Source organism: Oncorhynchus nerka, linkage group LG9b (genome assembly GCF_034236695.1).
Source record: "Oncorhynchus nerka isolate Pitt River linkage group LG9b, Oner_Uvic_2.0, whole genome shotgun sequence".
Taxonomy (NCBI): Eukaryota; Metazoa; Chordata; class Actinopteri; order Salmoniformes; family Salmonidae; genus Oncorhynchus; species Oncorhynchus nerka.
This window is the reverse complement of record NC_088424.1, coordinates 2,670,741-2,688,338: the sequence shown is the minus strand read 5'-3', so window position 1 is coordinate 2,688,338 and position 17,598 is coordinate 2,670,741. Positions and strand designations below refer to the sequence as shown.

The following is a 17,598-nucleotide window of genomic DNA, read 5'->3' as shown; positions in this document are numbered from 1 at the left end:
GAGTCAATGTGTGGGGAGGGAGCCAGAACATCATTGCAAATAGTCTAATTTGTAGACTACAAATTGACAGCAAGAAGCCCAAGCATATAATATTTGACTAAAACAATCACTTCAAAATGTTGCTGACATGTGTATATAATCACATATGTATATTATGAGTAGGAATACTTTGGAACATATTTCAAATTAAAAATCTCTTGGAGCTGATTTGCTGATGTGTTTAGTCTTATGTCCAACCAATATTTGGGTGGACCAAATAAAATCACCTGCGCCTGGACAGTTGGGAAACTGCCTTACAGTTTTTTTTCTCAATAATATTCAGTGAAAAAGCATGTCATGAACATGGTATGATGCTTACATCCTTCGCCTCAATTCCCAGCAACATCATCCCCAGGAGCACGAAACAAAGCAATGCTGTCCTCATCTTCCCGTTGCCCTCGGATTTACCAACTCCGCACGCTCCTCTACCTCGTGCCACACACAATAAGCCAGGGCCGACACCCACGGTATGTGGGCGGCAAGCAACAGGTACGTCGGTGCCGCTGGTCACCTGCGGTGTCAGATCATCTATTGTCCTCTGCAAAGGCGTCAAACGACCCTCGAACTCACCTTCACCGTGATTCGACGCCTATAACGTCTCAAACGTGCGACAAAAGTTTGAAAAGGTTCATCAACTATGTCGAAGCTTCGCCGTAGTTAGTTATGTGAGTCTGCAGTCGGATTTAGAATTTGTGGAAGAGCCCAGGTTGTGAAGAGGGGCGCGCCTATCCTAGATGGTATCGCGTTACCCAAGCCTCTCCCCAGGCCCCCGCAGAAGTTACACATTTTAGTTTTAACCCTCAACTGGCACATCTGATTAAATTAGTCAAAGGCTTGATGAATAGTTGATTAATTGTATCAGGTGTGCCAGTTTGAGGATAGGGTTGGGAAAACATGATATGAACCATATTTTTGCGCTTGCTTCGGCAGCAGGTGTTGTCATAAATGAATTTATTTTATTTTACCTATATTTAACAAGTCAGTTAAGTTAAATCTTCAGCAGTTGTAGGAAAGATTCATCATTTTAACACTAGTAGCCCTAAACCTAAATTCAATGCTATCGAGAAACCGGGCCCAGAACTGTAAGATTAGCTACTATTTTTTTGCCACGCGCGCAGCCCAAATTGCGGGCCTCACAACTAGGCTTACACGCTTGTGGTTTGAAACAATCCACAGCGTTAAAAAAAAGCTCAATGATTTTCTTTCTTTCTTTATAGATAGGACTAATTACACCTATATAGTTTGGCAAATGTATTTCAATTCAGTACATCACTACTGCATTGACCTACGATGACCACATAGTAGCCTGTAGCCTACAATGTCATTTTGGAGGCAGACTGCAGACAGCATCATATCACTAGAACCAACTAACTGAAGCAGAATATTTAAAAACAATTATAAAAAGGCTTATATGTTTACGTTGTCAAATGTCAAACTTCTCAAAATACACTTTCTGGCAATAGACCTAGCTGATTATTGAGATGCAGCTGTCAGTGAATAGCAACGCATCTAAAATATATGTGAAGATAATTTGAAATGTTGAGAGAAGAGGGGGAGGGGTGTGTGGTGACGATATTGGTGTGTTTCCCGCCAAAGCTTGCACATTAATTGTTTTACATTTTTGCCCTGTGATTGTTTGTATCAATTCCCTATTACATATGTAACCAGTACAGTAGTACATTTACCGTTAATCCTTGTCATTTGTTTACGTTAATGCATGGATTCATTAGGCCAATAGTCATTCATTTACCGTTCCCATTCTCGACGTGGAAACGTTGTTTGCAGAGTTCACAATCTGCTACACTTGTGAGAAACAAGTTATGGTTGATTTCGTACCGTTATTTACAAGTTGTCAATTTCTTCATTGTGTTTTGTTTAGAGCGCTCCATGTGAGCAATGCGCATGTGGCTGGTTTCTCTGTCTTAATGTTGATTTGATTTGATTTGCGCTTGCGCGCCTGAGCACTCATATAAGTACTTGGCCTGCTGCCTGCAAATCTAGGAAAGTGCCCATTAGAGGATGTCTGATTGTCTTAATTATCTCACCACCAAAGAACCTGTATTTATCCGGATATTTTGTGATTTTATTTGTACGCATTTTTGACTTAGTTGACTTAGTAGACCTACTGCTACATTGGCCTAGGCTATATCTTAGTGCCATGCGCTCATTTCTTTAGCCTCCAATGGATCACGGTCCAATCAGTGTCCATATAGCAAAACCTGGTGCTCTAGTATAAGTGGCATTTTAACTTTGAGATTTTTTATCATTTTAATTCCGATTTGTATTAACCACGTGGCAATTATTTTGAGACGGTATTATTGAAATGCGCATATGAAAATCATAACTGGCACACAGATCGGTAGAAAATAAATTGTAAGCTTCCTCAAACTTTAAACTCACAAATTGAAACTAGCGCCATCTAGGAATAGGCCGATGTGAACAGAGCGCACTTTTCTTTGTAGGTCTACTGCATAATTACAACGTGTGTGAGAGCGAGCGTTAACGAGAAGGGTGTTGTAACTTAGATGGTTCCTATGCGATCCATCGCGGAGAAAAGCGCTCACCTCTATCCAGCACGAGCGGGCGGTAGCACCACTGTTGCTTCCTTGACTAGTGGGTGTGTTGTTATGTGTCAATAACATTTAGACTACGTTACCCAGCAGGATATGCGGGATGGTTGAAGAATGCCTTGCATGGCTAAACATGGAGTTTTCTTGCTGAAGTATCTGTTCATTAAAAGTAGTTAAACCCACGCCCCAGTTTGTCATTATATAAGGAAAAAAACATAACAGTGGGCTGGCTAATACACCTAAGTGTTTGACAAGGGCAGGACAGGCCTGCGAGCCAAGGGCGAGAGAATGCCATGTTCCTTATTTGATATTGTTCCCATTCCCCTTTCTCCAGGTTTAGAATTGTAAACAAAACAAAAGAGTGTAAAATGATTGCGAGAGACGCTCCAGAGCACTTGATATCCACCACAAGGGGAGAGAGAGAGACGTGACTTAACTCAAACTAAACTGTCTATCAATAGAGCAGAGTGTGTGTCCAACTCCAAACACCCCACAACTGATAGATAGGAGCATATCATGACCACACCAGTTATAAAACAAGGCGGAGAGCTCTCCATGCAGAATGAGGCCCATATACATTTCTCTCTCCCCTACCAATCCCATTTTCATATCAATAATGCAACATAAAAATAGTTGAGAAGTTTTCTTTTTAGTCCAACAGCACAAATTCTTGCAGTTTTACCATCACCACCAGGGGGTGCTGCAGCACCCCCAGCACCTGTACTTCCCGCATCATATAGTCGGGCAGTCGCGGATGGGTTATTACTATCAGCAATTGTGAGCGGATGCTGGTGAACAAACAGCTGACCCATGCACCACTACAATGCAGATTCGCAGCATAGACTAAGGGACCAGGGTTCCGACAGGCGGTACTGTAGTTTAATTGATGCCGAGCCCAGAAAAATTCCTAAAGAGACACTTATCAACTTTGTGCCAAATATATCCATTTCAATTTGACATAAATTGTCTTTCAAAGTAAAAAAAAAAAAAATCATTTTTATTTGATTACTTTTTTCTCCATCACTCGACCGAAATTATTAACATTTTAAATTCATGTTGTTACATGGACAAGTGTGTCACATGCTCACACAGAAGGAAAAACTATGGAAATCACTCACACTCTCGTCTGGGACCTGCTCGTTCTTATTATAGCACAGTGATCTCATCTCACACAGTGAGTGTAATTTGTGTTCATGGCCAAATGATCACAACTGTTTGTGGCTAGACAAACTAGCTAGTTGAGTGGCTTGATAATGGTAGCTAGCGTTACCCTAGCGGCTGGGCACACAAGTCAACAAAATACTCTAGCTAGCATTTGAAGCTAGCTAGCTAATGTAACGTTACTGTACCAGTAGGCTTGCTACTTGCTATCTAGCTAATGTTAGTAAGGGAAAAAGATCTGTGTCTGTGGAAAAGATAGTTAACTTATCCTATTGACTAGCTAGCTAACACTACTGTAATGTTACTGTACCAGTGGGCTTGCTACTTGCTATTGTGTGTCACTGTGAAAAAGATGGCTAGCTAATCATATATTGAGTGTTTGTTTGTGTGCTCTGTGTAGGGACCGCGGTGGTGTAGCACTGTAGTGTGTTTGAAGACTTTCTGTGTCCGAGGGGAGTGGAGTGCTGAGAGAGTTCAAGGTGACTGTGGAGATTAGAGGGCCAGTCGCAGGGAGCATACTGCTGCAATCACACAGCCTTGGACCTATCACAACACTCCATGTGGTACAGGGAGCCATCATTGGTAACACAGAGGGGATGAGATAGGGGAAGGGAGGCGAGAGGCGCAGGTGGAGGAGGACGTTTGAGATGGGGGAGAGTCTGTCAGTTGGACGATCTAAGTCTGTGTACTGTTTCAGTTTTCAAACAGCCTACCTGTCTATGAATCTGGAGATGTTTGGGATGGAGAGGACAGTGGACTCAGTGGAGGACATCCCAGCCACTTGGCAGTTTTGTCACTGCTATTTCCTACCAACGGGTAACAGGACAACACTTTTACTTATACAATTCACTCGATTCATTGATTATATTTACAAACAGGTCACCACTGCTCCAGCCATCTCCTTCTCCCTTTGTGATGTCGTATCCCTTTCCTGTTTAGGCACCTGGCCAGCTGAGTGCAGGTGGGCTCTCCTTCAACATAAGGCTCTTGATGTTCTCACACCAAATACACACAGGTGCACACATACACAGGTAAACACACTATTAGGAGTGTTCACCTATTTCCATGTTTAGGATTATGTGTGTCAGAGGTGAGGGATTATAAACCAGTATTTGAGTTGAGGCATCTGGTGTTGAAGGAGGACATGCAGATGCACTCCAATTTCCTGGACAGAAAGTTGACATTGTTTTTCCCTACACCCTTTCCTTTAACCCCTACTCTCACCCTGGTCTAGCCCCTAACTTTCAAACCTCTAACCCCCAAGTTTCTGACCTGACGTGTGTGTTACAGGAGGAGTTGAATGCGGAGCACCCGGATCTCTGCGCCATGATGGCTGACTTCTTGCAGTTCCGTGCGATGTCATTATGTACGCCCGCGACAGTGGTGAAAAATACTTAAGTAAAAATTCTTGAAAGTACTACTTAAGTAGTTTTTGGGGGTATCTGTACTTTACTTTATTATTTATAATTTTTGACAACTTTTACTTCACTACTTTCCTAAAGAAAATAATGTACTTTTTACTTACGAGGCATACTCTCAGGCTTTGAAATTACAGAGGAGCATGCTTCAGTGCAGTCAATGAAGAGCACAACCACAGGGAAATATTTATTGGAGGAGGTTAACAGTGTGGCAATGCTGGGACTGTGTTCTGAAAAGTTATCCAGTTTGACCACTGATGGGTGCCCAAACATGAAATGAAAACACGTTGGCTTTTTGAAAAGGATACAAGCTCAAGTAGCTGGGCTCAACCCAGATCAAAACATTATTTTTCTGCATGGCATTATTCATCAGGAGATGCTCTGTAAATGTGTTCTGAAAATGAATCACGTTGTGGATACAGTCACTAAAGTGGTAAACTTCATAAGAGCAAAATCTTTAAACCACAGGCAATTTGTCTCACTTTTGGAAGAGAGAGTCAGTCGGGTCATGCAGATCTCCCCTACCACACAAACGTGAGATGGATGAGTTTAGGGAAGGTACTTCAAAGGGTGTGGGACCTGAAGTCAGACATTGATGAGTTATTGCAAATGAAAAGAAAACACGTGGTTTCCCTCAAATGCAAGATAAGGAATGGTTGGCTGATTTTTCCTTCACCGTGGACATCATGGCCTTACTGAATGAACTGAATTCCAAACTACAAGGGAAGGGCCTGTTTGCACATCAAATGTACAGCCTTGTCAAAGCCTTCAAGGGAAAATTACTCCTCCTGACCCACCAAGTAGAAGCCAACAATCTCACCCACCTTCCGACACTACTAGTCTGTGCCCCTATCACATGATCAGAGGGAGAAGTATAAATCGCTTCTGCATGCTTTGAATGGTGAGTTTTCTCATCGTTTTGAGGATTTCAAAGTGTTGGAAAATGATATGCTGTTGCTTTCTTCTCATTTCACCTTCAATGTGGATAACGCTCCCACTAACCTGCAACTTGAGCTTATCGATCTTCAGTCTGATGGATGCAGTGATTCAGTCTGATGCAGTGATTGGAGAACTATTCAAAACAATGTCACTGACGAGGTTCTATGCATCTCTCGATGAACAAAACTTTCCAAAGATTAGGAGTCATTCTCAGAAGATGTTTGTACTGTTTGGGTCAACCTATGTGTGTGAACAGACATTTTCAGTGATGAAATATAACAAGTCAAGGCACAGATCATCTCTTACTGACTCTCACCTCTCAGCAATCCTGCACATAGCGACGTTAGAAACTATACCTGACTTCACTGCTCTAGTCAATGCCCATCAGAGGCTTCACTCCTCACGCTGATTGAGTAGTTTAAATGCAATGTCTCTCTCTCTCTCTCTCTCTCTCGTGTTTTTGTGCATACCCGTTAATAATAATTCTGTCCGTGGTGCTGAATGCACAGTGTACTTTTTCCTCTGTGTAGTTCATTGCATGTTTAATAATGAGAATACATACCAAAAGGAGAACATGGATGTGGTTTATTTCTATGCACGTTAAAATAAAAAGTTACAATTAGTAGCATATTTGGACATGATTTACAGTAGATGTATCTGTTAACACAGTCATACACATGATGTATAATCCTGTACTATGATTCTGGCCCGCGATGGCAAAAAAATATATTCTAATGTGGCCCTCCATAGAAAATAATTGCCCAGGTCTGTTCTAGTAGCTTCCACACAGGTTCTTTAATGAGGACAATACTCTTCTGGTTAGCAGTTGACGCTAGTATGTAAAGTGTACCTCGATCTAGAGTATGGATCAAATATGATTGCTTTTATGGATGTTTTTTATTTTGTGAAACTGTTTTTACAATGTCTACTGTTTTTGTTTGCATGAGCTGTGTTGAAACAAAGTCCAATCAACTCTGTTGTAATAGCAATCGCAAGAGTTACACTAATGTCAGTTGGTGTGAATGAAAGAAAATGTATTATTTAATGTCTTGTATGTTTCCCATGGTTAACACTGTATCTGTTCATTTTATTTGATTTTATTTCACCTTTATTTAAACAGGTAGGCAAGTTGAGAACAAGTTCTCATTTACAATTGCGACGTGGCAAAGCAGTTTGACACATACAACAACACAGAGTTACACATGGAGTAAAACAAACATACAGTCAACAATACAGCAGAAAAATAAGTATATATACAATGTGAGGAAATGAGGTGAGATAAGGGAGGTAAAGGCAAAAAAAAAAGGCCATGGTGGCGAAGTAAATACAATATTGCAAGTAAAACACTGGAATGGTAGATTTGCAGTGGAAGAATGTGCAAAGTAGAGATAGAAATAATGGGGTGCAAAGGAGCAAAATAAATAAATACAGTAGAGGAAGAGGTAGTTGTTTGGGCTAAATTATAGATGGGCTATGTACAGGTGCAGTAATCTGTGAGCTGCTCTGACAGCTGGTGCTTAAAGCTAGTGAGGGAGATAAGTGTTACCAGTTTCAGAGGTTTTTGTAGTTTGTTCCAGTCATTGATAGCAGAGAACTGGAAGGAGAGGCGGCCAAAGGAGGAACTGGCTTTGGGGGTGACCAGAGAGATATACCTGCTGGAGCGCATCACTATCTTCTTGTGAGAATTCACAGAACTGCTACTTTGCTTTGGCTCCGACGCGATCAATCCATACATTGTAAGAATAAAGTTATAAATGATATTATGCTCATGCTCGTCTGACTTAACAAGTAATGCTATTGTTTGTATAACCATTTTGAGTGCAAATTAAAAGCAACATTTCATCTGTATACATGTATATACTGATGCACTGGCACTTTAAAGCACTTAAGAGGCAGGGTCAACCCAGTGGGGACAGGTCAGGATGGTGAGCACACACCAGATACAGCATCATTACACTCTTCCAGTATACATTGTCTACATGCTTTAGTTTCAATGTAATTATGTAATTATGTATTATGACCTAAAAACACATTTGAGCCACTGGGAAGGAGACCCGAGTCGGAATGTACTGTAGAACACACATGCCTGAACTGTTGTCTTTTTTCATTTGGTGTGATCGGTGTTCAACAACAACAAAAATTAAACAAAAACACCTTTGTCATGTGCTGAATTAAGAGGACTAGAGTTCCCAGAGTACACCTGCTGTTACTGGCTACGTCAAGTCATTATTGCAGTTGCATTGTACAGAAAATATCATACAACTGTCTCTTGAGGTGCGCTTATAGAGAAAGTTAGGGCACAGTACTCTTAGTCCTGAATAACTTACTTGCATACACATTTTCTTCATATTTCCTGTGGTTGTGTTGGTGCTTCGTGCCTGCAAATTTCCCTTCCCCACTGATCAAGGTCCACGACCCTCTCTAGCTCGAGCTGGAATGCTGTCCACGCTCCTGTACATGCTGGGCTCAAAATCTATTGCGTATGTATTTAATGGTCTCCTGAAGCCGGAACTCGCAAGATGTCAGCCCCTGTGAATCGGCCAATGCAACCATGAGTAGGTTGCGTTGATAACAATGGTTGGCCATCTTGGAGGCTGTCTCTAGTACTTATTATAGCTCAGTGTGATAGACCTACTACCGTCTTGTAACATTGGGGTAGACACAATATTTAAAAACTGGTTCAAACCTGTAGGCTTATTATTGAATGGTAAATGTATGAAATCTACATTTGTATTTTTGTGTGTATTCATATTCATCTGTATACAGTGTTATCTGTGCTTGGCAGGTATTGCCAACATTAGCTGAAAGGGGTGGGGTGTTTTGATGTGACTCTGACCTATCACGGGGGCAACACTGTCAAGATTGCGCCGAAGAACATGGCGGACACTAATCCAGACGCTTATAAGAAATCCTGCTATGCCCTCAGACGAACCATCGAACAAGCAAAGCGTCAACACAGGATTAAGATTGAATCACAGGGATATTCCATGTCTTATTTTTACCCATCTACTATTAGGTGCCCTTCTTTGTGAGGCATTGGAAAACCTCCCTGGTCTTTGTGGTTGAATCTACCCCATAAAAACAAAAATATCTTATTTACATAAGTATTCAGACATGTTCCTATGAGACTCGAAATTGAGCCCAGGTGCATCCTGTTTCCATTTGATCATCCTTGAGATATTTCTACAACTTGATTGGAGTCCACCTGTGGTAAATTCAATTGATTGGACATGATTTGGAAAGTACACACCTGTCTACATAAGGTCTCGCAATTGAAAATGCTTGTCAGAGCAAAAACCAAGTCATGAGGTCAAAGGAATTGTCCGTAGAGCTCTAAGACAGGATTGTGTCGGTGCACATATCTGGGGAAGGGTACCAAAACTGCGGCATTGAAGGCCCTCAAGAACACAGTGGCCTCCATCATTCTTAAATGGAAGAAAGTTTGGAACCACCAAGACTATTCCTAGAGCTGGCCACCCGGCCAAACTGAGCAATCGGGGGAGGTGACCAAGAACCCCATGGTCACTCTGACAGAGCTCCAGTTCCTCTGTGGAGATGGAAGAACCTTCCAGAATGACAACCATCTCTGCAGAACTCCATCAATCAGCCCTTTATGGTAGAGTGGACAGATGGAAGCCACTCCTCAGTAAAGGGCACATGACAGCCCGCTTGGAGTTTGCCAAAAAGCAACTAAAGGACGCTGACCATGAGAAACAAGATTCTTTAGTCAATTGAAAACAAGATTGAACTTGGCACCATCCCTATGGTGAAGCATGGTGGTGTCAGCATCATGTGGTGGGGATGTCTTTCAGCGGCAGGGGCTGGGTGACTAGTCAGGATCGAGGCAAAGATAAACAGAGCCAAGTACGGAGAGATCCTTGATAAAAACCTGCTCCAGAGAGCTCAAGACCTCAGACTGGGGCGAAGATTCACCTTCCAACAAGATAACAACCCTAAGCACACAGCCAAGACTGTAACGGTTGTCGTCTTCCTCTTCTGAGGAGGAGTAGGATATATCGGACCACCCGGCCAAACTGGGAGCGCGGTATATAACATACTATAGAATTTAACAGGTGAACAGACAGGTGATTTTTTGCATTGAAGTGTCTACCACTGTAAGTATGTAGACCTACTGTCGTTTTCATAATTGTCCCTCAAATCAAATCAAATTTTATTTGTCACATACACATGGTTAGCAGATGTTAATGCGAGTGTAGCGAAATGCTTGTGCTTCTAGTTCCGACAATGCAGTAATAACCAACGAGTAATCTAACCTAACAATTCTACAACTACTACCTTATACACACAAGTGTAAAGGGGATAAAGAATATGTACATAAAGATATATGAATGAGTGATGGTACAGAACGGCATAGGCAAGATGCAGTAGATGGTATCGAGTACAGTATATACATATAAGATGAGTAATGTAGGGTATGTAAACAAAGTGGCATAGTTTAAAGTGGCTAGTGATACAAGTATTACATAAAGATGCAGTAGATGATACAGAGTACAGTATATACATATACATATGCGATGAGTAATGTAAGGTATTGAAACATTATATTATATTAAGTGGCATTGTTTAAAGTGGCTAGTGATACATTTTTACATCAATTTCCATCCATTTCCATTATCAAAGTGGCTGGAGTTGACTCAGTATGTTGGCAGCAGCCACTCAATGTTAGTGGTGGCTGTTTAACAGTCTGATGGCCTTGAGATAGAAGCTGTTTGTCAGTCTCTCGGTCCCTGCTTTGATGCACCTGTACTGACCTCGCCTTCTGGATGATAGCGGGGTGAACAGGCAGTGGCTCGGGTGGTTGTTGTCCTTGATGATCTTTATGGCCTTCCTGTGACATCGGGTGGTGTAGATGTCCTGGAGGGCAGGTAGTTTGCCCCCGGTGATGCGTTGTGCAGACCTCACTACCCTCTGGAGAGCCTTACGGTTGTGGGCGGAGCAGTTGCCGTACCAGGGGGTGATACAGCCCGATAGGATGCTCTCGATTGTGCATCTGTAGAAGTTTGTGAGTACTTTTGGTGACAAGCCGAATTTCTTCAGCCTCCTGAGGTTGAAGAGGCGCTGCTGCGCCTTCTTCACAACGCTGTCTGTGTGGGTGGACCAATTCAGTTTGTCCGTGATGTGTACGCCGAGGAACTTAAAACTTACTACCCTCTCCACTACTGTCCCGTTGATGTGGATAGGGGGGTGCTCCCTCTGCTGTTTCCTGAAGTCCACAATCATCTCCTTTGTTTTGTTGACGTTGAGTGTAAGGTTATTTTCCTGACACCACACTCCGAGGGCCCTCACCTCCTCCCTGTAGGCCGTCTCGTCGTTGTTGGTGATCAAGCCTACCACTGTTGTGTCGTCCGCAAACTTGATGATTGAGTTGGAGGCGTGCATGGCCACGCAGTCGTGGGTGAACAGGTTGTACAGGAGAGGGCTCAGAACACACCCTTGTGGGGCCCCAGTGTTGAGGATCAGTGGGGTGGAGATGTTGTTACCTAACCTCACCACCTGGGGGCGGCCCATCAGGAAGTCCAGTACTCAGTTGCACAGGGCGGGGTCGAGACCCAGGGTCTCCTCTTGTCCAGATGGGTTAGGGCAGTGTGCGATTGCGTTGTCTGTGGACCTATTGGGGCGGTAAGCAAATTGGAGTGGGTCTAGGGTGTCAGGAAGGATGGAGGTGATATGGTCCTTGACTAGTCTCTCAAAGCACTTCATGATGACGGAAGTGAGTGCTACGGGGTAGTCGTGTAGCTCAATCAATATGCTGATAGAATTTAGGGAGTCTTGTTTTCAAATTAGCCTTGTTAAAATCCCCAGCTACAATGAATGCAGCCTCAGGATATGTGTTTTCCAGTTTACATAGAGTCAAATAAAGTTAGTTCATCAAATAAAGTTAGGGCCATCGATGTGCCTGCTTGGGGGGGAATATATACGGCTGTGATTATAATCGAAGAGAATTCCCTTGGTAGATAATGCGGTCGACATTTGATTGTGAGGAAGGTGAACAGAAGGTCTTGAGTTGCTGTATGTTGTTATGTTGTTATGATCACCAAGAGACTGAATGCATCTCAACAGTGAAAGCATCCAAGCGAGTGAAACAGTGCCCCTCTGTCTCTGTATGTGTAGGCCATCTATCTGATGCTGTCTGGTCAAAAGGTGTATGACATTGTTGCCGCCTGTAGCATTGAATGCAAAGGAAGCCAGCGAGCACTTGGCCTCATTTGATAAAAAAGAATAAAGTGCAAATTTGATATAAAAGAATAGCCAATCAGTGTTGAGCTAAACTGAGTGAGCTCATCTGTGAATGGTCCTGGTGCACACACAAAAAAGTATCAAGGGAAGCCAGTTTGGATTTGACTTCACTCCTATCACATCATTGACAGGAATACATCATTGACAGGAACAACTTGAATTGTTGCATCTTGTTGTGTTGTTGTCCTCCGGTGGCTAGCTAACTAGATAAAATTGTCCCTTTCCTAAGTTGTCAATTTCTTCATTGTGTTTTGTTTAGAGCGCTCCATGTGAGCAATGCGCATGTGGCTGGTTTCTCTGTCTTAATGTTGATTTGATTTGATTTGCGCTTGCGCGCCTGAGCACTCATATAAGTACTTGGCCTGCTGCCTGCAAATCTAGGAAAGTGCCCATTAGAGGATGTCTGATTGTCTTAATTATCTCACCACCAAAGAACCTGTATTTATCCGGATATTTTGTGATTTTATTTGTACGCATTTTTGACTTAGTTGACTTAGTAGACCTACTGCTACATTGGCCTAGGCTATATCTTAGTGCCATGCGCTCATTTCTTTAGCCTCCAATGGATCACGGTCCAATCAGTGTCCATATAGCAAAACCTGGTGCTCTAGTATAAGTGGCATTTTAACTTTGAGATTTTTTATCATTTTAATTCCGATTTGTATTAACCACGTGGCAATTATTTTGAGACGGTATTATTGAAATGCGCATATGAAAATCATAACTGGCACACAGATCGGTAGAAAATAAATTGTAAGCTTCCTCAAACTTTAAACTCACAAATTGAAACTAGCGCCATCTAGGAATAGGCCGATGTGAACAGAGCGCACTTTTCTTTGTAGGTCTACTGCATAATTACAACGTGTGAGAGCGAGCGTTAACGAGAAGGGTGTTGTAACTTAGATGGTTCCTATGCGATCCATCGCGGAGAAAAGCGCTCACCTCTATCCAGCACGAGCGGGCGGTAGCACCACTGTTGCTTCCTTGACTAGTGGGTGTGTTGTTATGTGTCAATAACATTTAGACTACGTTACCCAGCAGGATATGCGGGATGGTTGAAGAATGCCTTGCATGGCTAAACATGGAGTTTTCTTGCTGAAGTATCTGTTCATTAAAAGTAGTTAAACCCACGCCCCAGTTTGTCATTATATAAGGAAAAAAACATAACAGTGGGCTGGCTAATACACCTAAGTGTTTGACAAGGGCAGGACAGGCCTGCGAGCCAAGGGCGAGAGAATGCCATGTTCCTTATTTGATATTGTTCCCATTCCCCTTTCTCCAGGTTTAGAATTGTAAACAAAACAAAAGAGTGTAAAATGATTGCGAGAGACGCTCCAGAGCACTTGATATCCACCACAAGGGGAGAGAGAGAGACGTGACTTAACTCAAACTAAACTGTCTATCAATAGAGCAGAGTGTGTGTCCAACTCCAAACACCCCACAACTGATAGATAGGAGCATATCATGACCACACCAGTTATAAAACAAGGCGGAGAGCTCTCCATGCAGAATGAGGCCCATATACATTTCTCTCTCCCCTACCAATCCCATTTTCATATCAATAATGCAACATAAAAATAGTTGAGAAGTTTTCTTTTTAGTCCAACAGCACAAATTCTTGCAGTTTTACCATCACCACCAGGGGGGTGCTGCAGCACCCCCAGCACCTGTACTTCCCGCATCATATAGTCGGGCAGTCGCGGATGGGTTATTACTATCAGCAATTGTGAGCGGATGCTGGTGAACAAACAGCTGACCCATGCACCACTACAATGCAGATTCGCAGCATAGACTAAGGGACCAGGGTTCCGACAGGCGGTACTGTAGTTTAATTGATGCCGAGCCCAGAAAAATTCCTAAAGAGACACTTATCAACTTTGTGCCAAATATATCCATTTCAATTTGACATAAATTGTCTTTCAAAGTAAAAAAAAAAATCATTTTTATTTGATTACTTTTTTTCTCCATCACTCGACCGAAATTATTAACATTTTAAATTCATGTTGTTACATGGACAAGTGTGTCACATGCTCACACAGAAGGAAAAACTATGGAAATCACTCACACTCTCGTCTGGGACCTGCTCGTTCTTATTATAGCACAGTGATCTCATCTCACACAGTGAGTGTAATTTGTGTTCATGGCCAAATGATCACAACTGTTTGTGGCTAGACAAACTAGCTAGTTGAGTGGCTTGATAATGGTAGCTAGCGTTACCCTAGCGGCTGGGCACACAAGTCAACAAAATACTCTAGCTAGCATTTGAAGCTAGCTAGCTAATGTAACGTTACTGTACCAGTAGGCTTGCTACTTGCTATCTAGCTAATGTTAGTAAGGGAAAAGATCTGTGTCTGTGGAAAAGATAGTTAACTTATCCTATTGACTAGCTAGCTAACACTACTGTAATGTTACTGTACCAGTGGGCTTGCTACTTGCTATTGTGTGTCACTGTGAAAAAGATGGCTAGCTAATCATATATTGAGTGTTTGTTTGTGTGCTCTGTGTAGGGACCGCGGTGGTGTAGCACTGTAGTGTGTTTGAAGACTTTCTGTGTCCGAGGGGAGTGGAGTGCTGAGAGAGTTCAAGGTGACTGTGGAGATTAGAGGGCCAGTCGCAGGGAGCATACTGCTGCAATCACACAGCCTTGGACCTATCACAACACTCCATGTGGTACAGGGAGCCATCATTGGTAACACAGAGGGGATGAGATAGGGGAAGGGAGGCGAGAGGCGCAGGTGGAGGAGGACGTTTGAGATGGGGGAGAGTCTGTCAGTTGGACGATCTAAGTCTGTGTACTGTTTCAGTTTTCAAACAGCCTACCTGTCTATGAATCTGGAGATGTTTGGGATGGAGAGGACAGTGGACTCAGTGGAGGACATCCCAGCCACTTGGCAGTTTTGTCACTGCTATTTCCTACCAACGGGTAACAGGACAACACTTTTACTTATACAATTCACTCGATTCATTGATTATATTTACAAACAGGTCACCACTGCTCCAGCCATCTCCTTCTCCCTTTGTGATGTCGTATCCCTTTCCTGTTTAGGCACCTGGCCAGCTGAGTGCAGGTGGGCTCTCCTTCAACATAAGGCTCTTGATGTTCTCACACCAAATACACACAGGTGCACACATACACAGGTAAACACACTATTAGGAGTGTTCACCTATTTCCATGTTTAGGATTATGTGTGTCAGAGGTGAGGGATTATAAACCAGTATTTGAGTTGAGGCATCTGGTGTTGAAGGAGGACATGCAGATGCACTCCAATTTCCTGGACAGAAAGTTGACATTGTTTTTCCCTACACCCTTTCCTTTAACCCCTACTCTCACCCTGGTCTAGCCCCTAACTTTCAAACCTCTAACCCCCAAGTTTCTGACCTGACGTGTGTGTTACAGGAGGAGTTGAATGCGGAGCACCCGGATCTCTGCGCCATGATGGCTGACTTCTTGCAGTTCCGTGCGATGTCATTATGTACGCCCGCGACAGTGGTGAAAAATACTTAAGTAAAAATTCTTGAAAGTACTACTTAAGTAGTTTTTGGGGGTATCTGTACTTTACTTTATTATTTATAATTTTTGACAACTTTTACTTCACTACTTTCCTAAAGAAAATAATGTACTTTTTACTTACGAGGCATACTCTCAGGCTTTGAAATTACAGAGGAGCATGCTTCAGTGCAGTCAATGAAGAGCACAACCACAGGGAAATATTTATTGGAGGAGGTTAACAGTGTGGCAATGCTGGGACTGTGTTCTGAAAAGTTATCCAGTTTGACCACTGATGGGTGCCCAAACATGAAATGAAAACACGTTGGCTTTTTGAAAAGGATACAAGCTCAAGTAGCTGGGCTCAACCCAGATCAAAACATTATTTTTCTGCATGGCATTATTCATCAGGAGATGCTCTGTAAATGTGTTCTGAAAATGAATCACGTTGTGGATACAGTCACTAAAGTGGTAAACTTCATAAGAGCAAAATCTTTAAACCACAGGCAATTTGTCTCACTTTTGGAAGAGAGAGTCAGTCGGGTCATGCAGATCTCCCCTACCACACAAACGTGAGATGGATGAGTTTAGGAAGGTACTTCAAAGGGTGTGGGACCTGAAGTCAGACATTGATGAGTTATTGCAAATGAAAAGAAAACACGTGGTTTCCCTCAAATGCAAGATAAGGAATGGTTGGCTGATTTTTCCTTCACCGTGGACATCATGGCCTTACTGAATGAACTGAATTCCAAACTACAAGGGAAGGGCCTGTTTGCACATCAAATGTACAGCCTTGTCAAAGCCTTCAAGGGAAAATTACTCCTCCTGACCCACCAAGTAGAAGCCAACAATCTCACCCACCTTCCGACACTACTAGTCTGTGCCCCTATCACATGATCAGAGGGAGAAGTATAAATCGCTTCTGCATGCTTTGAATGGTGAGTTTTCTCATCGTTTTGAGGATTTCAAAGTGTTGGAAAATGATATGCTGTTGCTTTCTTCTCATTTCACCTTCAATGTGGATAACGCTCCCACTAACCTGCAACTTGAGCTTATCGATCTTCAGTCTGATGGATGCAGTGATTCAGTCTGATGCAGTGATTGGAGAACTATTCAAAACAATGTCACTGACGAGGTTCTATGCATCTCTCGATGAACAAAACTTTCCAAAGATTAGGAGTCATTCTCAGAAGATGTTTGTACTGTTTGGGTCAACCTATGTGTGTGAACAGACATTTTCAGTGATGAAATATAACAAGTCAAGGCACAGATCATCTCTTACTGACTCTCACCTCTCAGCAATCCTGCACATAGCGACGTTAGAAACTATACCTGACTTCACTGCTCTAGTCAATGCCCATCAGAGGCTTCACTCCTCACGCTGATTGAGTAGTTTAAATGCAATGTCTCTCTCTCTCTCTCTCTCTCGTGTTTTTGTGCATACCCGTTAATAATAATTCTGTCCGTGGTGCTGAATGCACAGTGTACTTTTTCCTCTGTGTAGTTCATTGCATGTTTAATAATGAGAATACATACCAAAAGGAGAACATGGATGTGGTTTATTTCTATGCACGTTAAAATAAAAAGTTACAATTAGTAGCATATTTGGACATGATTTACAGTAGATGTATCTGTTAACACAGTCATACACATGATGTATAATCCTGTACTATGATTCTGGCCCGCGATGGCAAAAAAATATATTCTAATGTGGCCCTCCATAGAA

General features: G+C 42.5%; 1 protein-coding gene across 1 annotated transcript in view; it reads right to left on the bottom strand.

Annotated features, from left to right (window-relative positions):
* LOC115114108 (collagen alpha-5(IV) chain-like) overlaps positions 1–746 on the bottom strand; it is a 65,511-nt gene extending 64,765 nt beyond the window's left edge. Inside the window, exon 1 of the mRNA XM_065013278.1 lies at positions 359–746. Within this exon, the coding sequence (XP_064869350.1) occupies positions 359–424 (66 nt within the window). The 5' untranslated portion in view covers positions 425–746. The remainder of the gene's footprint in view (positions 1–358) is intronic.
* Between the last annotated feature and the right edge of the window lie 16,852 nt (positions 747–17,598).